The sequence below is a fragment of the Gorilla gorilla genome, chromosome 3, assembly GCF_029281585.2.
Source record: "Gorilla gorilla gorilla isolate KB3781 chromosome 3, NHGRI_mGorGor1-v2.1_pri, whole genome shotgun sequence".
NCBI lineage: Eukaryota > Metazoa > Chordata > Mammalia > Primates > Hominidae > Gorilla > Gorilla gorilla.
In genome coordinates this window covers 106,295,588-106,323,427 of record NC_073227.2, presented here as the reverse complement: position 1 = coordinate 106,323,427, position 27,840 = coordinate 106,295,588, and the positions used below count along the sequence as shown (strand labels likewise).

The following is a 27,840-nucleotide window of genomic DNA, read 5'->3' as shown; positions in this document are numbered from 1 at the left end:
TGAAGAATATCCCAGCTTGAGAATCAATGGGAATGATTACTTAAACTTAGTCATTTCATAATGTTACATATAAAATCATGTTTCAGTGGAACTGACATCATAGGCAATTCTACCTTAAATGTTCTCCAAACGATACCCAGACATCTAGTTTGAATAGTGACACAGTAGGCCCCACATCTGAAAGCAAATCCTTTCTCGAGTTTATAACTTAAGATTCATTTTAATTACCTAAATAGTTTTAAAGAGGCATATACAGGATGTAGCAAATGAAATCTTGATACTACCTAACTACTTTGTATCCTTATTGATTTCCAATTTATTCTTATGTTAATTGTACTTAATATTGTCTAGCCTTTTTATTTGACTAACGGAAACCCAGATGAACATGCCGCTCATGGTATCCATTGATTAGTGCCATCATCACTGAAATTGACAATTAAAATTGATAATATCATCCCTCAAATATCACAGGCCACAAAACACCCTGTATGTGTGTGTTTGAGTATATTTGCATTCCCAAAAATTACGGCAAACTCACTGTGCTGACATTCTCTTTGGCATAAGGCATGGAGGGATTTAAGAGCAAGAAGATACAATCTTGGCCCCTTAAGAAGCTCCATTTATCAATAGAGTTATCAGTGGAGCAAAGTGACAGGCACTGGGATAAGCACATTACATACCACCATTAACCACGGCAACATCCCTACTTTGTAGGAGTTATTATCTCCACCTTGTAGATGAGATCAGACAAGTCAAGTTACCTGGCATTGCCATGTATCTTGCATAAGGCATGTTGAGAGGCAGATCTAGGTTTGAAAGGCTCTCAATTTTCTGCTATTTCCACTTCACCACTCTCCCTCCTAAACTGCTTCTTATTTGATAAAGAAAATAATCAGATGTGGGAAAGACAGAAAGAGATATATGCGAATCGGGGCACAAAAAGCAACTAACACTGATTTGAGATTCTGGGAAGCTTCATGAGGAAACTGACATTGATTTGGCTCTTAAAGGATGTTTGGAGCATGCCAGCTAGAAGGAAGGCAAGCAAGAAGGATACAGCAATAGCAAGTGGAAAGTTCTAGAGGTATGAAATGGCATGGCAGGTGTGGTGGGAAGTGGTAGGAGACAAGAATGAAACTGGCGGTAGGGCCTTTTACACTATGTGAAGGGCTTTGTCCTGGGCAAGTGACAGTCATCATATGTGATGAGCAAGATCAAGCTGTTGTCAGATGAATAATTTCAAAAAGGCAGCCTGCAAAGGACAAAAGTACAGGAGAGATGCTGGAACAAAACGCACTGGGTAGGATGTCTTCATCAAAAGGTAAGGGAAAAGTGATTAAAGAGAGCAGATTAAAAAGGCAAAGATGAGTGGAATAGATTAGCTGGTGAGCAAATTTATGAGTGAAGAAGTGGGTAGAGAAGAAAAATATGAGTTGGCTGGGCGCAGTGGCTCACGCTTGTAGTCCCAGACAAATTAAGTGACCCGTCATTGCTATGCATTTTGCATAACTTTTGGGAGGCTGAGGAGGGCAGACAGCTTCAGCCCAGGTGTTTGAGACCAGCCTGGGCAATATGGAGAAACCCTGTCTCTACAAAAAAAATACAAAAATTAGCTGGGCATGGTGGTGTATGCCTGCAGTCCCAGCTACTCGGGAGGCTGAGGTGGGAGGATCACCCGAACCTAGGGAGGTCAAGGCTGCAGTGAACCGTGATCATGCCACTGCACTCCAGACTGGGTGACAGAAGGAGACAGTGAGACTGTCCCCCCCAAAAAAAAGAAAGAAAGAAAATATGCGTTAACATTTATGGAGTCTTTTTTTTTTTTTTTTTTAGACGGAGTCTCGCTCTGTCACCCAAGCTGGAGTGCAGTGGCACCATCTCAGCTCACTGCAAACTCTGCCTCCCGGGTTCACACCATTCTCCTGCCTCAGCCTCCCCAGTAGCTGGGACTACAGGCACCCTCCACCACACCCGGCTAATTTTTTGTATTTTTTTTTTTTTTTTTAGTAGAGACAGGGTTTCACTGTGTTAGCCAGGATGGTCTGAGTCTCCTGACCTCGTGATCCGCCCGCCTCGGCCTCCCAAAGTGCTGGGATTACAGGCGTGAGCGACCATGCCTGGCCCCTTTTTGGATTCTACTAGCAGCTGTGCTCAGCCTAACCCAAGCTATCTCATTAAGACCACATAACAACTCTATGGGAGTAGTATTTTTATTATTCCAGTTGCACAGAGGAAAAAAAAAGTTATGCATAGAAGGTTCAGTAACAGCTGGCAAATTGTATACCATTTGAACCCAAGCAGTTTGAATATCTTTGTTTTTTTACTAGTGCATCATATAGCTTTCTGGATGAGTCTGAGGTTTTTATCAACTATGATAAGGACTGGAAATAGGTGAAAAGATATGAAGGGAGAGTTATTAAGATCAATTTTCACATTTTGAGTTTGAATTTCCTATCGTATGTCCAGGTGGAAGTAACTGGTTAAATAATTGGAAAGAGAGAGAAAAGGGAATTAAAGAAATTATTGCTATAAAGATACTGGTTGATATCATAGGACCACAGACACTTGCTCAGTGGGAGAGTAAAAATAAAAGCAAGACAGTGGCAAGGATGAAAGCAGTACAGACCACTTTCCCTCTTGAAAATAAATAAACACATGCAAGCATTCAACCTTCAAACAACACAAACCCCATAAACTCAAGTATGTAGTCTTTATTTCCGATTATGCCTTTTGTAACTTTTTGTTCTACGGTGAGAAAGATTATTTGCCTGGCTTCTCAAAACCATTGCCTTATTGTGAAGAACTGTTCTCCCAAAACTCTAGCTCCAAAGAGCCCTGGGTTTTTCTAGAAAATTAGCATTGCTGAGGTTCCCATATTTGCTAAAATTGGAACTTTAGGCATTCACCTTTTAAAATTATTGTATGTTTTAACAGGAAAGACTGATACTGTCAAAATTAGAAGCAAAATGGTTTGTTTCTTCTAAACTTTTCTCCTTCTCCTCCTGCAGCCTGGCCCCCTCCCACTATCTTCTTGCTGCAAACCAACTTTGCCAGCTGTAGTAGGGAGAGAATCCCAGATGGCAATAGCCTGAATGAGAAAAAAATGTCACTATGTGACACATACTCTAGCAGTTTCACTCAGAGGGAAACAGTAATACCACTTCACTGCTGGTATTCCAAAGTGCAGTTGTTGGGAGGTGGGAGAGGTTTGAGTAGGAGACAGGTGCGCACGTGGGCATGGTGTAGCAAGCATTGTTTCCCAATACCTAAGTAGCAGGAGAATTCCTCTAAAACTATCCAGCAGTTAAAGAGATTCGGTCCAGAAGGACAGAGTAATTCAAAGCCTGAATCGTTAAATGCCATTCTTTACCATTTTTTCTTCTCTAAGGAGCATCCTGCATTGGCGATACGCACTGAGGATCTGGCAAGGTAGACAGTGGGCCTCAGAAAGGGACTTTCTCATGGAGTCTCAAAGTTCCTATGTCAAATCGCCTCGCAAAAGCAAAACTGAGTGGTGCCAGGGGAAGAATTTTAAAAGCAGCTCAAAGGTTCCTGGTGATTCAACTGTATTTTATAAAACTATTTACATTTCTCTTTTTGGTCATGACAAAGTCTATTGGCACAAACAGCACAGCCACAAAGTATTCTTCTGATTTTAATAACTCATATATTTAGATATATATTTATATTTTTGCTTATCTTCATTTCCTCAGCAAAAAGGGAAATAAAAATATTGATCTATAAAATAAGCCGATGATAACACAATGCCAAAAATAGCTTATGTTAAGTGCAAGGGGTGAAGCTTGAAAGCAAGCTAAATTGCAACAACATATTGATTTAACATTTTAAATACAAGACTTGCAATAAAATAATTCTTGAAATATGCTTCTCATTTTTAGTTTACTTTTGAAAAACTACTCTATATACACATATCCAGTTGTAACACTTGACAGTAGCATTATGGGGCATGATATAACTTTGGTACACATTGCAGATATGGATGTTTAATGTCTGTAAATGATATTCCTTCACCAGTTAGACTTCTGTACATCCAGGTGACCAGCCACCTGGTTCTAAGTCATACCACCAGAATCCCTGGAGTCCTTGCCAGAGCCATCAGAGATAGCAGGCGAAAGCAGGCTCACTGAATCCATATTGTGTTTCCTCTCTCGGTTCTCCTGGGTTCCACTGTCAGTTCTCCAAACGTGGAAAAAAACTGCTCCATTTCTTTCTGTAGCATGTCATTTCTTTTCTCGGCATCTTCTTTTGCTCGCTCGGCATTTCGCATTTTTATTTCTATCATTGTGAACTTTTTCCTCTCCTGATCCAGTTCATCATGGAGGCTCATCATTTCTGTTTCCAAAGTCAAGTTTCGCTGTTCTAAGCTACAAAGGATGTGGGAGGGTGGGGACGCAAGAGTAAGAGATAAAGTGATTTTATTCACTTGAAATGCAAGAGACATACAAATATTTTCTAAACTCTTTATGATGCTTAGGAAATTGGAATAAAGCCCTTTCAATGATTTAAAGGATGTAATTTTGTTGTATTATTTTACTGTTTGCTAAGATGATTTACTGTCACTTTAGTAATTAGGTCCCAAGGCCTCTCTTGGAAGCAGCTGTCATTTAATAGTAAATAAGTGAATGCCAGCACAGATAAGCCAGTAACACATGCCGGGCAGACGAGGCAGAAAGCTTCCTGGACGTTAAATTGTAAAGCTGACTACACTAAATGCAGCAGGAAAGTCTGATACAGTTGAAAAAAAAAAAAGGGCAATAACATTTGCTTTCTATAAAAGGAAAAATAGTGATAGGAAAATGTCATTGTTGGTTAAGTTCACTGCTAAGAATGGGGTTTTTGGAAGCATATAGAGTCCCATCTTATAAAAGAGTACCCAAAGTAATGAGCTTACATTGATACGAGAGGTAAAGATCACATGTGTTAAATAAGCACTGCATCTTATATTTTGTAAAAATAAAGCCCATTCCTTTCCATCCCCAATTCTCACTGCTTCCCAAGTTATTAATATAGCTCAGGGCATAGGTATTTTATATCTCTATAAATTGATAGTTGTTTTGTATAGCTTTTGGATAATTGCAGAATTCGCAGTAACATTTTTAAAAACAGAGACTGTTTTCTCCATAACCACTAAGCTCCAAATCATATACATATATTATTCAAAAGAGGGGTATTAAAGTTACGTCTTTATTTAAGATGTATCTTGGCCTCGGCTGACTTTTTAATTTCTCCTAGTCTGAGCAAAAGTCCCATGGGACTCATTCAAACTTACCATACCACTGAAATTTGAAAGGTTAATGCATGTGTAGCTCTCAGATATCTGATTATTTTAATAACAGTTTTTAAATTAAAATCTCAATTATGTTTCTGCTTTGAAAAATTTGATCCCCACATGTTGATATTTCATCCATTTTAAACATATGACCACATTTTTACATGAAAAGTTGGTACTATGCTGGTTGCCACTCAGAATTATTCTACAATATATTCTCTTTGTTTTCCAAAGCTATTTTAGAGCCAAAATTTTGGAAGAAATTGAAATTAAACTACTGAGAAGGACAACCCTTACAAAACAATATATTGACACATTTGTATGTATCAGGTGCTTGTGGGAAACTTCCAGGAATGAAAAGGACTAAGTTGAATACAGAAGAAATGCCTCCCAATGCAAACATATAAAAGTGCTGGAAAAGTTTTAAGAAATATATTTTTAAAATACATCATCAAGGTTAAAACAAAACAGCAGCTTCAGCCATCAGAACTAAGGAAGAAACTGAAATATAGAACAATAAGTAGAAGCACACGAGGGATATTAGTCTTGGATAGAGGCCACAGAGCTTGGGTCTAGGTTTTTCTTTTTCACATGGGGACAGAAGGTGAGGCCTCCAGTATTAGGCAGGCAGAAAACTACAAGTAATTTAACTGAGAGCTTGGAACATCAACTGTTTTTATGAAGAAGAGACTACAAAATCTCTAATCATGGGCCCGGGGAAGTATCAGAATTGAATTAGCTCATCAGAGTATTAGTAAGCTACAAAACAGGTCTGAGAAAAGTTACCTAGAATGCCTCAAAAATGATAATTATAGAAATTTAATATGGAAAAAACAAGTTAACAAAGACAGAGGATAGATTAACAAGATTAACAAGGTCAAACATAGCTTAATAAGGGTTCTGGAAAGAGAAAATTGAGAAGGTGGGAAGATGAAATAGACAAAAAGATGATGAAAAAAATATTCCTGAATTGTAAAGAGGTAAGTTGTTAGATCAAATCATGAAACAAAGTTTGAAAGTTAAATAGAGGAAAAGACATATCAAGAAGTTACTAATCAAAGGAAGATGGTATGACAATATTAATATCAGAAAAAATAGAGTTTCAGGTAAAAAGCATTATTACAATGAAAAATAAGCACTAATTAATGATAAAAGGATCAATTCTTCAGGGAGACATGAACAACTCCAAACTTCTATTCACCTAGTAGCAGAGCCTCAAATTGTTCAATATAAAATATGACAAAATTATAAAAAGAAACTGATAAACTCAGAATACTGATAGGAAATTTTAAAGTATCTTTCTCAAAAATTATAGATCTAGCTGATAAAAATGAGGAGAAATATAGAAGCTTTGAATAGCCTGATTAACAGACTTGATCTCTTGGTCATATATAGAATCCCAATCCAGTAATAAGGGAATAGTTTTAATAGACCAAATAATATCATCCAGATGAACTTCTCTGACCACAATACAATATTTCCTAAGAAAATTAAGTTAGAAACTAGCTGAGTGCCATGGCTTACGCCTGTAACCCCAGCAATTTGGGAGGCCGAGGTGGGTGGATCATTTGAGGTCAAGAGCTCAAGAGCTGCCTGGCCAACATGGTAAAACCCCTGTCTCCACAAGAAAAAAAAAATTATCCAGTTGTGATGGCATGCATCTGTAATCCAAGCTACTCAGGAGGCTGAGGCAGGAGAATCGCTTCAACTTGGGAGGCAGAGGTTGCAGTGAGCCAAGATTGCATCACTGCACTCTCCAGCGTGGGCAACAGAGTGAGACTCTGTCAAAAAATAAAACATAAAAAAAAAATAAGAAAAGAAAAGAAAGAAAAAGTTAGAAACCAATTTGGAAAGGGAAAAAGAACATATATTTCAAAACTAAAAACCATATATCTCACTGACTGATAATTAAAGTAAAATATTATCTATCTGTCTACCTACCTCCGTACCTATTTACCTACCTACCTATCCATCCATCCACCCTCAATACTTGTGGGGTAAAGTTATAAAGGAATTTAAACATATATCTCATTGATAATTAAACAAAGTAAAATATTATCTATCTATCTATCTATCATCTATCTATTATCTATCTATCTATCTATCTATCTATCTATCTATCTATCTATCATCTACCTACCTACCTACCTATCTATCCATCCATCTACCTTCAATGCTTGTGGGGTAAAGTTATAAAGGAATTTAAAGAAAAATGAATAACTCTAAACAGAAATGATCAAAATTTAGCCAAAACAGTTAACTTTCTATAATTTCATGGCTAGGCCACGAGCCGTCCCCCACCCTCTACCCTACTGCAGAGCTCTCCCTTGGCCTGTCACGAGGGTAAGAATGTGACAGTGAAATGGCCCATTAAGATGACCTCTATTGGGAAGTTCTATCAGTTTATCAAAATCTCTGAAATATACCGTAGATCTCAGAACATATATGCATCAGCAACATCCTCAGAAATGAATGTATCCATCTGCAAATTCATAGTGATAACTTTTTTCTTTTTCTACTACGTTTAAAGTGTGACCCCTTGCCTCAAAATATAAGCTTCCCAGTGTGAAATGCTAATTTATCATCATGGATTGGCAGTAATTCAGAATTCCAATACATAGTGGTTCCAAAAACTACATTCAGAAAGAAGAGTAACCTTTTAAGATAATGACCCTATATTTTTCTTTAAATCTCCTGTCACTCTCCATTATATAGAAAAATTCAAACCACAATTCCACTCAGTGAAACTTACCAAAAAAATACTTTCCAAGGAAGTAATTTTTCAATCTCATTTATAAGTAGTATTTTTTAATATTTATTTTGCCATAGCTTCTGAAAGTATGTTATCTTTTTGTCTGATAATTGATGAATGGATGGGAAACATATTAAGGTAAATTAAAGCCAACTTAACAACCGACTGAGGATCCTAGCACACCATGGAGGAAGGGTTGTCCAAATCACACAGCCTGAAACTGGGACTGAGACCACTAGAGGAGCTACTCCTACTTTGATCATTTCATGAGAAGATGCACATTGATATAATTAGGTTTTAGCATAATCGTTTCTTTATAAATCATATTCTTTTTTCCTCATTTAGGCTACAGTCTTCCTTGTTCATGTGAACATACTTCATGTCACCCCTCTTCTCAAAAACCTCCATGGATTTCTATCTCAGAGTAAAAGTCAAAGGCTGAAAATCAGCCTGTCAATCCCCTATGTCACCTGGCTCTTATGGCCTCTCTCAGCTCATCTGAATCCTCAGGGTCTGGAACAGAGCCTGGCAAATAGAAGGCACTCTCTCAACATTCAATAATTGAAAGAATAAAACATGGAGGTCTATTTACTTCTACTTTTTTTTACCCTAGTTTCATCCTTTTCTTGTTAGTGAAAACTAACAGGCTCCTAATGCTCTGTCCATATCCTCACAGCCCCTCTCCTTCCAGCCCTCTAATGCAAACCTATCTATTTAATAATAATCAAAGATGACATTATTGAGCCTATTCTGTACCAGGGAAATGTTCAATCACTTCTTATGTGCTTTTGAGGTAGATACTACTAGTATTTAAATTGTTTACATTAGGGAATCAAAGCTCACAGAGATGAAGCTAACTTGCACACAGTCACAAAGCTCATAAATGATGGAGCAAACTTGTGTTTCTTTGACTTTGGAGCCAGCATACGTCACCCTCAGTGTGATCCTGTCCCACAGTAGGAGGCTGCTGAGCCCTCTCTGGTAGTTACGACCTCCAGATTTTCCTTACCTCTTTATCCTGGACTCATACTCTATCTTCTGTTTGGTCATTTCCTGTTTCAGGCTGGAAACTAAACTGTGCAGTGCACTGTGGTTGCTGCTGCTGTTGCCCACAAATGTCTCACTGTTGTCACTGCTACTGGTGGCACGACTACTTCGACCTCCCACACTCCTGTGGTCACTTTTGCTTTCATAGTCCCTGGGGTGGGAAACGTCGTCCTGCGGGGGCCCATCCAAAACAGGGTCCTCAAAGTTCCCCCCATAAAAGTCTTGCTCTGGACAGGTGGTGGTAGAAGAGCGACAGGAGTTGGAGTTCTCAGGGAGGGAGATTTCACAGGAGGAAGTGGACCAGGTAGCACTGTCAATGCTCTGCTTGTCATCAAGGTTCATCATGGAGAACTGTTGATGGACATTATCATAGGTGGACAGTCTGTTGTGCTGGCCTAACTCTCCAGCTTGTTCTTTCTGCTTGTTATCCCTCAGGGTCACATAGCCATTTGGCAGCCAGCTCATGTTTCGAACATTTGTGGGGGTCCCGAGTGTGTCACTGTTCAAAATGCCCATGCGCACCGTTCCATTCTGTACACTGTGCGTGCCCATTTTGGTACCAGATACCTTCAGTGAAGAGGTCCTTCTGGCCTGTAGGCTCCCATTGGGGGTGGTTTGGGTTTTCTCAAGACCTTCTGCATTACTGCTGCTGAAGGACCCATTGGTAACTATCCCACTACCCTTATTAAAGGCTGGGTTCTTTTTGACCATGAGAGGGGGGCTTCTAGACACATCTAGCTTGTGAACACTGTTCCTTGGGCTGTTGGTTTTGCTGCCTGATAGAGCTGTGGGGGATCCGTTGTTCATGCTGCTTCTCTGGGGTGACTCAAACTTGTCCCAGGAGCACTGCCTACTAGGGCTGTCCTTGGTGTTATTGTTCTCCTTGTTCTGTAACTGCCCCATGGTGGCTTTCTTCTGAATTTCGTTGTTGTTGCTCACTCCATCTTGGGGGTTGCTTTGTAGTTCTGCATCTTTGGGAAAGAGGCAATCATGTTTGCTAATCATCACTGACATCAACTGCTGGACCACCACAGTGCCTAGAATTGCATAGAACATAAAGTAGCATGAGTGAGACAGTTTTTATTTATTTCTATTTCAATGTGACTCTTAAAGAAACACATTCAAGACAACATTCATTATTATTATCAGTACCAAACCATATTCTTAACTATGATAACAGCAATAGAAGCTAAAACATCTTGAGCATTTACTTTGTGCCACGAACTGTGTCAAGCACTTTGATTTTGTAATTTAATTGAATTTTGAAATAAATCTATACATACATACTGTTATTATCACTGTATTATAAAGGTTAAGTAACTTGATTAAGGTTACACGTTAAGGACCAGACCCAGGGCTTGATCCCAGGGTTCATTAAAAACCTGGGCTCTTAATCATAATACAATGTTTATTAAAAATTTGACATTTAATTCTGAGAAATATTTCTTAGGAGGAGGTCACTGTGACCTCTCATCTAATAATTGCCTCAAACTATCAAGACATTTTAGTGGTATCTGTAAATGGAGCCCAATACAATCAGGTGGATGCATGGTTTCTCTAATGTATCACCATAATGAAAATCCATAAGACTTTTGTTCACCATTCAAAAGCTTCAGGGCATTTTAAGCGACATCAGCCAGAATGGTGTAGTGAAGACCTCCAAAAATCCTCTTCACCATATAAGCAACTAGCAAAAATTTCCAGAATCAACTATTTTGGAATTCTGTAAATTAACTAATGGCTTGATGCAATCTGGAGAGTGTTTACTTAAGAAAAATGGCTGAATCTCAGTAAGAGCAGCAAGGTCTGTGGCGTTTTAACTTGCTCTAATCTTCTCCTCCTCTCCTAGAAAACCAACAGCCCAAAATCACAAAGAAAACCAGCTATCTGGCAGCCACTGGAAAGGGCTGAGCAGGGTTGTATTTTATATAGTTTCTATATAAAATACTTAAAACTTGAGATTTGGTGAAGAAAATGATGAAAAAAGGCTTTTGACAATGCATAATTTCATTACAACAGCAGCTAATTGAGAGGCTGTCAGGGAGTAGAAACCTGACCTGAGGCAAGGCCACTCTTTAGCTTCCGGTGACACCTGGGAAATATAATTCAAAATCAGATTTTGAAGAGGAAAAAACATATTATATTCATTTATATTCTACACACTTTTCTTGTGATGATTCAAAACATAATATTTTCGACTGAATATCAGCAATAAGCAAGATCTACTGCTACATCAATGTTATTCAAATTTTAAAGTTCATAAAAATTACCTGGAGATCCTGTTAAAAGGAAGATTGAAATTCAGTAGGCATTGGGTGGGACATGAGATTTTGCATTATAAACCAGCTTCCAGATAACATCAGCAATAATAGAATAGTAGCACTGGCATCACCTGGAAGCTGAAAATTTTAGCACCCAATGCAGAGCTTCTGAATCAGAATCCCCAGGTGATTCCTGGGTGCATTACACTTTGAGAAAGACTGTAGTAGATGCAAATGTTTCCCTTATATCTTCCGAATTAAATTTCTTGAAAGTCCGAAAGAGAGGATTCATTTTTTTTCAGATGAGAAAATGGAGGGTCAGAGAAGTTAAGCTATTTGCTCAGGGCACAGAGACGATGTGATCAAGGTGAAATGCAATATTTAGTCTTATTCCAAACTATGCATTTGTCCTACTATATTTCAGCTGCTGCAATTTAAAACCGTAGCAGTAATAAGTAAACTTGGGATAGTTTTAAAGATAAAGTTAGATAAAGATAAATATCTATTGAATTACCATCAATTATTACAGAATTGTGAAAAAAGACTGAATGTAATAATTGATTGTATTATATAGCCTTCTTTTCTCTTTTAGTAATCTCCGAATTTGTCATCATATTTTCCATGCATGTTAGAAGTGAATCTGATAAAAAGAATTTTAGAGCAGTTAGAATAACACTGTCAAACTTGTGTACTGTGCTTGAAGACATTGTGTATTCAATGCTATTTTACTATTTGCCCATACGCAGACACACTTTCGGAGGTTTGCAGTTTCCATTATATATGACTGTCTAGTATTTTGGGAAAATGGACGTTTTTCCTATCATTGGAATGTTAACATTTGAAGTATCACTGCTTCCCGTCATAGCTATGAATTGTGGGAGCATGTAATTAATTGAAGAGCAACATCCTTAAGGTCTCCATGATGAGTTTGTGAACAGCCATGTCAAAGTGTACTTGTCACAATTATGGAGTATGAGTGTCAGGTCCCTAGAGATTTAAACTCTCTCTTGTATCTTGGGAAGCTTTGATTCCATCTAGCCTCTGGGACAATAAATGGCCATAGCCCCTTGTAAAGAGACTTTCTTAGAATTTTTATAGTTGTTTAGGACAGACTAGCTCGGCAGTAATGATGATGTGTGTGCCACTGTACACACTATCACTTTTTCCTTTTGATTCCCTGTCATTTTCTTCTTAGAATGCCAATGAGGAACATGAAGCCCAGATAATGAGGTCAGAGTGGTTATAATCACCAGCCCATTCTGAAGAGTCCAAGCAGATTCTGGAGTTCCACTGTGCTACACGATCCAGTAATTCTTCCCTGAACCATATAATTTTATACAGGTTGACTCTAAATATCACATAATGGGCACTTTTCATCATAAGTATTGGCTAAAAATTTGATTTTTCTTTAAAAAAAACCTAGGGACTTTAAATATAATATGTAAATGCAAAAATATATGTAGATGACAGCATTCTGTGCAATATAGTTTCAGTTTGTATTTTTTGCAATGAATAACTTTGTACATGTGTCATTTTGCATGTTTGAACATATCTGTAAGATACCTGATGATTTTTGACAAATGTGTATACTCCTGAAAACATCACCTAATCATGATATAGAAAAGTGACACTTATGCCTCTTTGGAGGCAGTTCCCTGCCCCTAACTCTGGCCCATAGCATCCTTGATGTGCTTTCTGTCTCTATAGTTTTGCCTTTTTTTACAATTTCAAATAAATGGAATAATACAGTACGTAGACTTTCATGTCTAGGTATTTTCCACTTAGCATAATACTTTTGACATTTATGTTGCTACATGTAGCAGTTCGTTCTTTTTATTGTCAAATAGTATTACTTGCTGTAATGTGCCACAATTTATCTATTCACTAGCTGATGGAGAATTGGTCTGTTTCCAGTTTGGGGCTAATATGAATAGTGTTGATATGAACATTTGGCTGCAAGCCTTGGGTGAACATATGTTTTCTTTTTCCTTGGGTAAATGTTTAGCACATGGTTCTGCTGGGTTTTACGGTTACTGCATATTTAAGTTAGTAAGAACCTACCTAATTCTTTTGTGAATTGGCCCTAACATTTTGTATTTCTAGCAGCCAAACTTGGTATATTTTCAGTCTTAACTTTACACTTTGTAAGAAATGTGTAGAGACATCTCATTATGGTTTACATTTTAGTTTTTCTAATGACTAAAGATGCTGAGCATCCTTCCATGTATTATTTGCTATTTGTGTATCCTCTTTGATGATGTGTATATTTCAAATCTTTCGCCACTTTTTCATTGACTTGACTGTCTTGTTTTGCATGAGTTCTTTACATATTCTTAAAACAAGTTATTTATCAGATAGTGATTTGCAAATGTAGTCCCCATTTCCAAAAAGGCTTGACTTTTTGAAAAGTGTCAATTTTGACAAAGTCCAACTTATCAAATAATTTTTAAAAAAATATTTTTATAGTTAGAGCCTTTTGTGTCCTGAGTCTTGACTAGCACAACGTCATAGGATTTCTTTAAAAATATTTCCTTCTATATATCTTATACTTTCAACTTCTACATTTAGGTCTGTGATCCATTTTAAGTTTTTTGTATGTGATGTGAGGTAAGGATTGAGGTAATTTATTTATACTTTTTAGGGTTATGAAATTGTTCCAGCATCATTTGGGGAAATGACCTTCCCCTTTCCATTGAAATACCGTGGTACATTGGTCAAAAATCAAATGACTACACATATTTCTGGACTATCTGTTCTATTTCATTGATCTGTGTGTCCATCTTTATATCAATACCACACTTTTAATTATGTGTGACTTTATACTAAGTCTTGAAATCAAGTTGTATATATTCAACTGTTATTTCCTTTCATATTATTTGTGCTATTCTAGATAGCTTTTATTTCCCTGTAAAACTTATAATCAGATTGTCAATCTCTACAAATAAAAATTCTGATGGAATATTTTTGTGACAATTATATTAAAACTACAGGTCAATTTTAGAAAAATTAATAGCTTAATAATATTGAGTATTCTAATACATGAGCAGGGTATATTTCCACATTTATGTAGTTCTTATTTGTTTGTTAATGTTTAGTAGTTTTCAGAGTGTGTCTTATACATGCTTTCTTAAATTTCTCCCTAAATATTTTAAATTTATGAGTGTTGTTCTAAACAATAATTTTTATTTCAATTCTAATTGTCCAATGTAGTATGTAGAAATACAATAAAGTTTTATAAATTGTGCATTATGTGATCTTTATATATTTGCGCATTAGTTATATTAGTTTTATTTGTCGATTACAAAGAATTTTCGACATAGATGTTCATGTTGACTGTGAATAAAGAGAGTTTTACATATTCCTTTCCAATTTTATACCTTTTATTTACTATTACTGGCTAGGATTTCCAGTACAATGGAAATGGTGGGATAAGGTAAACTTACCTTAAACCCGATCTTAGAGGCAAAGCATTTGGTCTTTTACCATTAACGATAGTATTTTAACTAAATTTTTCAGAGATAACCTTCGTTAATTTGAGAAACTTTCAAATTTTTTTATCTGCATCCGTGATGATTTTTTTATATCTTAAAGTGGTGTATTAATACAGTGAATTACATTGATTGATTTTGGCTAACCAACCTGTCTTCCTGGGATAAACCCCACTGGTCCTGATTTATTATCCTTTTTATATGGTGAAGTCAATCCAGTAAGGTTTTGTTTAGGATTTATATGTCTATATTCATGAGGGATATTATTCTATATTTCTCTTTTCTTGTAATGTCTTTATCTGTTTTGATATCAGAGCAACACTGGCCTCATAAAATTAGTTGGCAAGAATTCCCTCTACCTCTTTTTTTCTGAAAAAATCTGTGCACAATTAATATAATTTCTTCTTTATATGTTTGTTAGAATTCACCAGTAAATTTAAGTTAGAGGTGTTTTTGTTTTTGTGGGAATGTTTTTAGCTACGAATTCAATTGCTTTACTAGTCTGTTTCTTTCTTTCTTTCTAATCTTGAGGGAGCTTTGGTTTGTATCTTTTAAGGAACTTGAACATTTCATCTCCATTGCCCAATTTCTTGGCAAAAAGTTGTTCATAATAGTCCCTTATGATTGTTTTAACATCTGTAAGATCTTTGGTAGGTCACTTCTGTTAAACCTGATATAGGTAATGTAACATTGTTTTTTCTTTTCTGATCAGTATGATGAGTTTTATCAATTTTATTGATCTTTTTAACAAACCAGCTCTTGGTTTCACTGGTTTTCTAGATTGTTTTTGTTCTCTCTCTATTTTCTTGATTTTTGTTCTTATCTTCATTACTCCTTGCCTCTGTTTCCTTTGGTTTAAATTACCTCTTATTTTTGCAGCTCTCTGAAAAGGAAACTTAGATAATTAAATTTAGGTCTTTATTCTTTCTGATATAAGTCCATAATTATATGAATTTTCCTCTAAGCACTACTTTAGTTGTATCACACAAACTTGGTAGAACTTTTTCCTTTCATTTAGTTTTTAAACATATCTGTATCTTTATATTTTAAGTGATGTGTATACAGTATAGAGTTGAGTGTTGAATTTTTATTTATTTTATCTCTGCCTTTAGACTGGAATATATAAGGCATTAAGATTTAATGTAATTATCGATATGGTTGAGTTTAATTCTGTCATCATGGTATTTTTTTCTACTTGTTGCATCTGATAATTGCTCCTCTTTTATTTTTTATGTCCTTTTTTAAAAAAAGTTTATTATTATATAACATTCCATTTTATCTTTATTGTTGGCTTATTACCTAATACTTCAGTTTATTTTTCAGTAGTTGTTCTATGTTTATAACATTCATATTTAATTTATTATGGTCTACTTTTAAATAATATTGCAACACTTTGCATACAAATTAAAAGTCTTAAAGTAGTCTGCTTTCATGTTTGCTTCCATTTTCTGTCTTTTATTCTGTCGTTGTCATACATTTCATTTCTGTATGTATTATGTATCCCATGTTACATTATCTTATTTTTGCTTTATACAACAGGTTATCTTTTAATGAGATTAATAAGAAAAAATATTATTTTATATTAATCCACATATTATTGCTGTGTAGTGCTCTTCACTTCATTCATCTGTGTGCACATGTGTCTATCTGGACTCATATTCCTTCTGCCACAACAACTATTTAACGTTTCTTGTAGTACAAGACCATCAGTGATGAATTTACTCACAAATTTTGTTTCTCTCAAAATGACCTTAGCTCCTTTTTATATTTGAAAAATATTTAAATATATTCACTGGACATAGAAATCTAGGTTAATAGATTTTTTTCAGTACTTCAAAGGTTTTGATCCACATCTTTTGGTTATATAATTTCTAACAAGAAATCTTCTGCAACATATCTCTTTGTTCTTCTGTATGTAACGTGTCCTTTGTTCCTCAGTCTGCTCTTAAGCTTTTCTCTTAAATTGGATCTCAGCATTTTATGATGTGCTTTTGTGTGGCTCCCTTTATGTTAATTCTGAGCTTCTGAGATCTTTGTGTTTGTAATTTTCATCAATTCTGTGAAAAAAAATGAGTATTTTTTCTCTGTGCTTCATGATAGTTTCTCTTATGAAGACAAAGTTTTTATAAGTCTGAGCTTATTCTTTTTAAGTTTTCTCCTAACTTGCTATTTATCTCATCGAGTGTAATATTCACTTAAGTGATAATTTTCATCCTTAGAAATTCTATTTGGACTTTAAAAATACATTTGATCTATCTCTTCATTATGTTACATTTTGCTTTACCTTCTTGAACATATTTACAGATTATAATAATAATATCCTTGTCTGCTATCAGAAATGACTCAATCACATTTGGGTCTTTTTCTATTAGCTATTTTATGTCCTGGTTACAGCTCATATTTTTATGATTCTTTGCATGCCTTGTAGTTTTTAGTTGTATGGAAAACATTGTGGGCTTTATGGGCTTTATACAGTTGGTTACTGAATTTTGAAAAAAATACATATTCTAGATGTGTTGGACTTCATTCTGGCACAGAGTGAAGCATCTGGGGATTAGCTGAATCATATTTATTATATGTTAATAAGCTTAATTTTTAGAGCAGTTTCAGGTGTACATAAAAATTGAGCAGAAAGTACAGAGGGTTCCTATATACCTCCTCTCCACCGCCTTTTTAAACACAGTTTCCCCTTTTATTAACATCTTGCATTAATGTGGTATATTTGATATACTTGATGAGCCCATATTATACATTATCATTAACTAAAATCCATAGTTTACATTAGGGATCACTTTTTGTGTTGTATGCTCTATGGGTTTTGACAAATACATAATGTCATGTATCCATCATTCCAGCATCATACCGAATAGTTTCACTGCGCTAAAAATTCCTTATGCTCCTGGTATTCATCCTTCCCTTCCTCCCTGAGCTCCCACTGGATCATTTAAAAGACGCTTTAAAATTTGTGAGGACTAATCCATAATTTAAATCTTAGCACTAAGGTAATACCTTTGTGAGAACTCTACACAATGCCTCATTATCAGGACTTTGCACTCTTTTTGTGGGAAAGACAAATTATTTCAAGCTCAGTTTGAGGCCCAGAAGTTGTTCAGACTGTGCATCTCTGGTAAATTCCCTCAAGTCTTGTGTAGTGTCCTCTCATGCAAACATAAATCAGTTCTCATCTACTCTCCGTAGATTTCTGGACGCTCTACGTCTAGTTCTCTCTTCCGTTTTCTACTCCCCCAAATTCTAGCTCCCTTGGGCTTCTCATTGTCTGACCTTACTCCCTTCAGCTCAGCAATACCTGGATTTTGCTTGCATTTTTATTCCCTGTGATACAATGTGAAAACTGCCTCCCAGTAGTAATCTGAGGAAATAACTGGGTTCCCCTCATTTGTTTTCTTTCTCTTATGAATCATAGGCATGTATTGCCTGTTGTCCAGTGTCTAAAAACTGCTGCTTCATATAGTTTTCTGGTTTTCTAGTTGTTAAATGTGAGCAATCTCTATTCCTTCATCATGACGGGAAGCAGAATGCAATATTATTTGTCAGTATTTTAAAATAATGCTGAAAAAACATTCTAAAGGTTTCCTTGAAAGCACATATCTATTATATAGATATGGAAATGCTTGTATAGCAAGGATATCATTAATGGCTACATCAATATTTGAATGGTAGCAAGAAGAAGAATAATGGTAAGGAATGTATAAAGAATTTTTCAAGTAGAAGATAATTTTAAAAGACAGTATTTAAAAAATAAAGCAGTCTCCATGTTTTTCAATAGAATTCATGTCAGTTGACTGCAAATAGTATGTTAACAGCCAAGAATAATGAGTTTCATTCACTTAAACATCCACCAAAATAAGGAAAGAAAATAAAAATAACTATTATGGGTTAGTAAATATGTAAGGTTCATTTTCCAACCGGTGCAGTTTTTACTGAAATGAAATAAAACCATTTCACTTGGATCACACTCACTCAGATCAGGCTAATGCTGCAAACACCTATTGTATCTCAGGGGTTACTTCAGCTTTAGAGTATATTTGATTGAATTGTAATTGTGCATGTATAAAATGCACAGCAAATGACTAGGAGGCATGAGCACAAATACAAATTTGATCTCAGAAGTCAGAGCCTGTGAGAGATAATGCCTGCCTGCAGTCTGATCACTACCTCTCTTCTTCAGCCAATCCCCAGAGCTACCAGAGTTACTTTTCTTTTTTAAAACTTTTGTTTTAATTCAGGGGTATAACTGCACGTTTGTTACACAGGTAAACTTGTGTCATGAGGGTTTGTTGCACAGATTATTTCATTGCCCAGGTATGAAGCTTAGTACCCGTTATTTTTCCTGATCCTCTCCCTCCTCCCATTATCCACCCTCCAACAGGCCCCAGTGTGTGTTGTTCCCCTTCCTCTGTCCATGTGTTCTCATCCTTTAGCACCCACCTATAAGTGAGAACATGAGGTATTTGGTTTTCTGTTCCTATGTTAATTTGCTGAGTATAATGGCCTCCAGCTCCACCCATGTCCCTGCAAAGGACATGCTCTTGTTCATTTTTATGGCTACACAGTATTCCATGGTGTACATGTACCATGTTTTCTTTATCCAGTCTATCATTGATGGGCATTTAGGTTGATTCCACATCCTTGCTATTGTGAACAGTGCTGCAATGAACATACACATGCATGTGTCTTTATAATAGGATGTTTATATTCCTTTGGGTATAAGAGTTACTCTTCTGGCCGGGCATGGTGGCTCACGCCTCTAATCCCAGCACTCAGGGAGGCCAAGGTGGGCGGATCACCTGAGGTCAGGAGTTTGAGACCAGCCTGGCCAACATGGTGAAACCCCATCTCTACTAAAAATACAAAAATTAGCTGGGTGTGGTCGCAGGTGCCTATAAACCCAGCTACTCAGGAAGCCCAGGCAGGAGAACCACTTGAACCTGGGAGGTGGAGGTTGCTGTGTCCGAGATTGCGCCACTGCACTCCAGCCTGAGTGACAGAGTGAGACTCCATCTTGAAAAAAATTAATAGTAAAATAAAAGAGTTGCTTTTCTAAAACAAAAAAATCCAATGTCAACATGCTCTTGCTCAATAGTTATCAAAGATTCCTGAACGCAGAATGGTTTATAAGGCCTTGAAAATATTGTGAAGTCTTTCCAGCCATTCTTTCACCAATCTTCCCTATATGCCCCGACATCATTGACCTTACCAAAATTTTCACTTGGATGCACCCTGATCTTTCTGCTAAAGACTGAATGTTTGTGTCCCCAACAAGATTCACATTTTGAAATCCTAACCCCCAGTGTGATGGTATTAGGAGGTAAGGCCTTTGGGAGATAACAAGGTCATGGCAGCCCTCATAAATTAGATTAGTACCAGCATAAAAGAGATCCCAGAGAGCTTCTTCACTCCTTCAGCCAAGTGAGGACACAGCAAGTAAACAGCTGTATGTGAACCAGGAAATGGGTCCTCACCAGATACCTATCTGCTGGCGCCTTGATCTTGGACTTCCCAGACTTCAGAACTGAATAATGAATTTCTGTTCTTTATAAGCTACCCAGTCTATGGTGTTTTGTTATAGTAACTCCAGTGGACTAAGACACTCACCCACTTACCAATCTATATTTCTTTTTCTGGTGGAATGACTGTTTAAATGTCCCATCTGTGATGGTTCCCCTGACCTCCAAGAAAAATACCATAATTCCCTACTTTTGATCTCATAGCCCTTTGACATATTCTGTATATAACATTTTTCATACTATAATTGAACATTTAGTGGTTCAAATCTGCAACTAGGCTAGGCTGTAAGTTCCTGTAGGGCAAAACCTTTCCTTATGCATCTTTGCATTCGCAGGCTTACTGATGAGCATTGCATAAAGCTGTTGCTTAATGAATATTTATTGAATGATAAATTAAGACATATTTTAAAAGATTATTATTGTGAAGAGTTAATTCCACCCTCAGATATGATCTAATTTTATATAAATCAGGAGAATGAATAAGAAAAGAGGAGAAACTTATTTGTGGAAATAAGAAAATGAGTAGATTCAGAGAATGAGGAAGGGCAGAAGAAGACAAGAGACCCTGCTTGGGTGGATTTGGGAGAGTTTTGAGAGACACTGTGTGGCATGGATTTGGGAGAGTTTTGAGGGACACTGCATGGAATGGATTTGGGAGAGTTTTGAGAGCAGGGGAGACAATAACAGAGTACTTTAAAACAACTTTCTTACTGTAGTTTTGATTTGCATTTCTCTAATGATCAGTGATGTTGAACTTTTTAAAGTAAGTTTGTTGGCTGCATAAATGTCTTCTTTTGAGAAGCGTCTGTTCATGTCTTTTGCCCACTTTTAAAGGGGTTGTTTTTGTTTTTGTTCTTGTAAATTTGTTTAAGTTCCAATGAGATGCCACCTCATGCCAGTCAGAATGGTGATTATTAAAAAGTCAAGAAACAATAGATGCTGTCAAGGATGCAGAGAAATAGGAACACTTTTATGCTATTGGTGGGAATGTAAATTAGTTCAACCATTGTGGAAGACAGTGTGGTGATTCCTCAAAGATCTAGAATCAGAAACACCATTTGATCCAGCAATCCAATTACTGGGTATATACCCAAAGGAATATAAATAATTCTGTTATAAAGATACATGCACACATATGTTCACTGCAGCACTATTCACAATAGCAAAGACATGAAATCAACCCAAATGTCCATCAGTGATAGACTGCATAAAGAAAATGTGGTACATATACATCACGGAATACTTTGCAGCCATGCCATAAAAAGGAACGAGATCATGTCCTTTGTAGGTACATGGATGGAGCTAGAAGCCATTATACTCAGCAAACTAATGCAGGAACAGAAAACCAACCACCCCATGTTCTCATTCACAAGTGGGAGGTGAACAATGTGAACGCATGGACATAGGGAGGGGAACAACACACACTGGTGTTTGTTGGAAGAAGCGGGGGAAGGGAAAGCATCAGGAAATGTAGTTGATGGATGCTGGGCTTAATATCTAGGTGATGGGTTGACAGGCGCAGCAAATCACCATGGCACATGTTTACCCATGTAAACAAACCTGCAAATCCTGTACATGTGCCCCAGAACTTAAAATAGAATAAAATAAAACAAGTTAAAAAAAACACACAAAAAACAACTTTCTATGCATTAAGAATGCAGTCAGATTTAGTATTTTCTCTAGAGACACAATAAACATCTAACTTGTTTCTAATTATTTTTGGATGCAAGAACACTTTTTCTTTAAATACTGACTCATGCTGAAGAGTGGGCCAGGATGTAGCTAGGTGGTTTATGTGCTCAGTGAGGTCTCCTGAAACTTTGGTTGCTGTGAGCTGGTTTCCCCTGGGGCCTGATTGATCCTGGGTTAAATGAAACAACTACACTCCCAGGGAATGGGGAGACCTTCCCGTGACCCCCAACAAATTATGATAACAGATGGGATTATTTTGCTTCTCCATTTTTCCTGTACTTCAAAAACAAAACAAAACAAAAACAACGTATCTATTTGTGCACCTATCCCTTACACAATTATTGGTGTACCTACAGAAATTTACTTTTCTCATTGGGTATCAGGTTTCTTATCCACAAAGGAGGCAGGGGGACACTATGCAATTTTTGAAAAATTTCTCCTCAAATAACAAGATTTGCAACAAGAGTTTAAAGAATAACAACAACAAAAACACTGACTTCTAGGAAGATGATGGTAACACAGTATTGGATCTCCTGAAATTCTCACATAAAAACAGAGCAACTAGATAGCAAAGTCAAAACTCATGGGCAACATTTCCAAAAAACTAGCTGACAGGGTATCTCCCAAAATCCCCAAATACATGTTGGTCGAGACAAATCCCCATTTCCACAAGGCCTGCATGATGTCAGTGTCTCTGTAGAGGGAAGGAAAGAGGAGCAATGGGGGCTCTGATGGTCCTGGAAATAGAATATCCCCAAAGCGCCCCATAGATATTCACTGGAAAATGTGAAGAGTTAATTTAAGAAGAGCGGCTAAAAGTGGGAGGGATTGCAGCTAGTCCAATAGAGGTGGCCGATGGCAAGGGCTGAAGGAGTGAGGCATCCAGCCCCTAAGATCTCTCCACACTGACCAGCCAGGACTCCCTTCCAGACAGGGCTTTGCATGGAGGGGATACTGCTAAGAGAGAGGTGAAAATTGGGAAGGACTAGGAGAACAGAAATGAAAAAACGGGAAGAAAGACCAATGAAAATCAACAAGGCAATAAAGCCAGGACATCTCAGGAAGCAAGATGTCATATTTTTTGATATGATGTGAAAAAACAGATTGAGCTCTGTGAAGTCAGAAAAGCTAACCTGAATGGATCCTTTACATACACATGGAGTTGTGACAACATGTCATTTGGAAAATTCACTGAGTTATGCTAATCTTCCAAATCCTGACACACGTATTTCTATAGTATCAAAGATACTATAGATTTGTTAATATCAACACTAATCTCACCAGAAAAGTGCTTAGGAATTTAGGAAGCTGTCAAGCTCAAGGTTTTGAATACAAATTTGTCACATGCAAGTTTAAATTTTGTCAATGGCAACAAACTCTGACAGCTGTATTTCTTGAAGTGAAACGGTTAGTTCATTTTTGAGAATGTGTCTGCTAAATGCTCTAGTCTGAATAACTGCAGTTTGTCAGTTGTCCTTTCAAATAAAAATGGAGTTCCAAGAAAAATCAGTTAGTGCTGCTCAAATATCACACAAATGCTTCCCCTTGAGCCAATCATTGTGTTACTTTTAGAGGGAGTATGCAGAAGTGCTTTATACAGACAGCCGTCTCTGCACCCTAATATGAAAGAAATGTGTTCTCAAGGTTGTATATTTAATTCAATTAATATATTTTACTGTTCAGCAAGAACATTCCTAAGTAAAATTGGAATTTTATTCCCTATTGTAAATGCGTGGTGGTGAAGAATATGGTGCTAGTTGGGTTTGGTGGCACTGCCTTGATTTGTATTAATGTGCCAGCTGCTGTACCCGTCACTGCTTTAGCAACATCTGTGCAAATGTCAACACAGTGAAAGGGCAACAGCATCTTCATATTACTATGAAAATAATACATTTGAGGCTATGGACCTCCTGAATGCATCTCTGGGGCCCCCAGTTATCTGAATATTACATTTTGAGAATCTCTAGGCTGGAAAGACATCAATACAAGGACCAGTAGTGAACATTAAGTGGATAGATTTACATACATATCTCCAAAGATTAAGTGAGGACTAAAATGGAGAGGGAATAGTGTATAATGGGTATATATTCTGAAAGCATATAGTATAAATATTAAAAGAATAAAAGGAGGATTAAAAGAGCACATGTAAAGAATTTTGCAGTAACCATACTGGTGTTGGTATTGTTATCCTGAGACTACTGTGTGTGTGATGAGTTATAGAGCAAATGATTAATTATGAGATGTTCTAATTCTGTTATCCTCAGTGTCTTTGCAAACCAGGATTCCTTGGAAGAAAGGGAATAAAACTGTAAAGAGAAAGGAATAAATAAAAACCCTGTAGTTATAATTTTGAATTGTAACTAATGTGAACTTGTGAGGCACTTTTTCTTTAATAGGTAAATGTGTATATATGTTTATTATGCATGTAATATGTACACGTGTAGTGTGCATTTATATCTACTAGCTCTGCCCACTAAAAAGACTAGAAACAATGACCAAGCCAGTAGCAATGAGTATCACTGGCACTAAGCATCTAGCTTGCCTTAAAATATCATTTCCCCACTAAAAGAAGTCAGGAGTTTTTGGAAATTGACTGATTCCAGGTTTGAGGCATAAAACATATGAGCCTAAGAAATCTTGTCATACTACAAAGAAAAATAGCTACCCCAAACTAGGAAGGCCTGTCAAAAGAACTAAGAAGACAACTTGAAGATGCTTCCACTGGCCAAAGATGGGAAAATTTGAGATTCAATGAAGGACAGTAATTACAATGTATTGACCAAGCAAATTGATTTTAATACATGACTTTATAATGATATTTTTTAAATATTCACAATAATATGTATACTGGGAAGACAAAGAAAATAGTACTCATTTTTAGAGGAGTTAAAAAATCTGTTTATGTGCTTTAAAAACTGGTAAGTAAAGGGAAAGACTCAAGCAGCATTTATCTTGCCTTTTAAAGATACCATTGGGTTCCTAAGTAGTAGATGAGAAGAAAATTTTTTAAAGTGTTCAAATTATTAATTTAAAAATTAAAATATTGCCACATGGATGAACCTTGAGGACACTATGCTAAGTGAAATAAGCCAGTCACAACAAGTATAAGAGGTATATGAGGTACCTAGAGTAGACAAATTCATAGAAACTGAAAGCAGAAGGGTAGTTGCCAGGGCCTGGGGGAGAGGGAAAGGGGAGTTCGTGTTTAATGGGTAGGGAGTTTCAGTTTTGCAATTTAAAAAAGCTCTGGAGAGGGATGGCAGTCATGGCTGCAAGACAATGTGAAAGTACTGAATGCTACTGAACTGTGAACTTAAAAATGGTTAAGATGATACATTTTATGTTATGTGTGTTTTACCACAATAACGAGTTGAAAAAAACACATAATTACAATACCAGCATTTCAGCTTCCAGCGAATTAATAGCTTTAGGAATTTTATTAAGTTCACAAAAAGAGAGCTAAAGTGACATTATGTGTCTCCTGATTAAAGGACACAACACAATCAAAGGTCACGCCAAGCAGATCAAACATGGATTTTATCCAGGTCCTAATTTGTAGGAAATGCAGAGGGCAGAGAAATATTAATATATTACATTGCACCATGAATCAACAAATCCATGAATCAACAAATCCAGACTATGGGAAACTCTACAAGTGAAATAACATGATTTTTCAAATGGCAAATTATAGGGGGTGCTGTATATTAAAAAATTCTTAAAAGGTATCAAGTAAAGGAATAGGAAACTTAAATGTAATGTCTGGGAAGTCCATTTGGGTGATAAAACTACAAAGAAACACAAAGAAATTGCTATAAAAGTCTGGATATTAGGATGACAGACACTGGGATTGGGTCAGGGCACAGGAAGTTTTGGGGATGCCTGGAAAAGTTCTCTATTTTTAAATATATAGTTATTTGTAGAGGACTTGTTTTATATAATTCATTAAGATGTGTGTATGTGTGTGTGCATGTGTGTGGTGGTGTTCTGTATTGCATGTATTTTAATTTATAATAAAGTTTTCAAAAAACAATGGACTAATGTATCTCCAAGCTTCTTGTAGCTTCAAATCTCATGTTTTCTAATGTCTGCTAAACTCTTCAGATAGAAATTAAGTTTTCTGAACTATCTCATTGCCAAAAATCTGATGTTCAACTTATATTGCCCTTGGTGTTTAACAAAGGAAATTAAACTGAAGTGATGCAGGCAGACATGCAAAAGCTTTTTTTCTCACACATAAGATCTAAAAAAATGAAAATATTGGAATTTTAAGGAAAGGAACAGTATCAGGTAGTAAAATCCAGGTGACTGAGGGGGACATTTTGTTCTAGACTAAATAAACCCAGAGTGAATCTAAAAATAATTATTGTTTCTCCTTTCCTTTTTCTTTTAAATTCTGAAATCATAAATTAGTCCAGTTTGCAGCAAACAATGTTGCTATTAATGACATAGAGCACCTAGGCCTGCTGGGAAAAAACAGAAAGTACAGTTCATTGTGGAAAATAATTGAGACACTTTGTAATTTGAATAACAAAAATCTTTCATGTTTTAACCTACAAATAAACAAGCAGCATTTTCCCTAAGTCAGTCAAATAAAATCAAAATTAATAAAAATGTATATTAACTGAAAATAATAACTTTTTGAATTTTCTGAAAATTGTAGTGAACTCACAAAGTGAGGTAGTTTTTTTCAGTTCTTGAATACTTTACATACGATTTATGAAGGTTTCATTTATTCTTGTAAGGCTAATGAAGAGGCATTTAGTATATTTTATGTTTAGTAAACACAAACAAAGAATATCTGACTTTCAAAAGGAAGATTTTACATTTAAAGAACTTCAGTTAATAAACGGAGTTGCCATGTATTCACTTATTACCTTGGTTTGCTCAGAGATGAGTAGATTCTGGCCAATCAAGAGATAATTACTTCTTCTTTTGATAAGGGTATAAGATAATCATTTACTTACCCTCCATGATAGTCAAAGGATCTTCCACTTTGGGGCGCAGGATATTAGGACCAAAGACAGTTGCCAAGTTCTGCACACTCATTTTGTTAACTCCCGAGTAGGACTGTACTTCATCCAAGAACCTATGGAGTATAAGCATATGATTGAAACACAATGGGATCAAATTTGCCAGTGGAAGAAAAATCGATCATTAGAAAATTTACAAACTAAAGTTATGTTCAAAGATGACTATGGAGACAGAATTATTTGGATGTTCACCCATCTCTCACTCAAACATAGGGACAATGTATTGCAAATTAGGAAGGATCAAACTTTATTTATCATATCAACTATCTGTCTTGGCCTGGCCTGCTTTGATTTCCTCTGTCAATCAAAGGAACAGGTGTGTTTGGACAATACTAATATGGACTTGAGAGTCAACAATGTGGATTCCCTTCCAATCCCTCAATAAAGTAATAATTTTATATCTCTATTCGATTAGGGGACTGTAGATAAGATCAGCTGGTAGGATGCCTTTTTTAGACAGGAGGAATTAACCCTTTTTGTGGAGTAATTTGTGAGCTTCAAAATTATAGTATATTAAGAAATGAGATAAAATACAGGCCGGACATGGTGGTTCACACCTGTAATCCCAGCACTTTGGGAGGCCAAGGCAGGTGGATCACCTGAGGTCAGGAGTTTGAGACCAGCCTGGCCAACACATGGTGAAACCCCATCTCTACTAACAAAAATACAAAAACTAGCTGGGTGCGGTGGCGGGCACCTGTAATCCCAGCCACTTGGGAGGCTGAGGCAGGAGAATCGCTTGAACTCGGGAG

At 36.5% G+C, this 27,840-nt stretch overlaps 1 protein-coding gene across 3 annotated transcripts in view; it reads right to left on the bottom strand.

The window, feature by feature from the left end:
* Positions 1-3,642: 3,642 nt before the first annotated feature.
* Positions 3,643-27,840, bottom strand: part of ARHGAP24 (Rho GTPase activating protein 24) — a 537,203-nt gene continuing 513,005 nt past the window's right edge. For all 3 annotated transcript variants that reach the window (XM_019025813.4, XM_004039076.5, XM_004039077.4), the window contains 3 exons: positions 27,023-27,144; positions 9,052-10,126; positions 3,643-4,385 (listed from right to left, as the gene is read on the bottom strand). In XM_019025813.4, the coding sequence (XP_018881358.1) occupies positions 4,142-4,385; positions 9,052-10,126; positions 27,023-27,144 (1,441 nt within the window). In that variant the 3' untranslated portion in view covers positions 3,643-4,141. The remainder of the gene's footprint in view (positions 4,386-9,051; positions 10,127-27,022; positions 27,145-27,840) is intronic.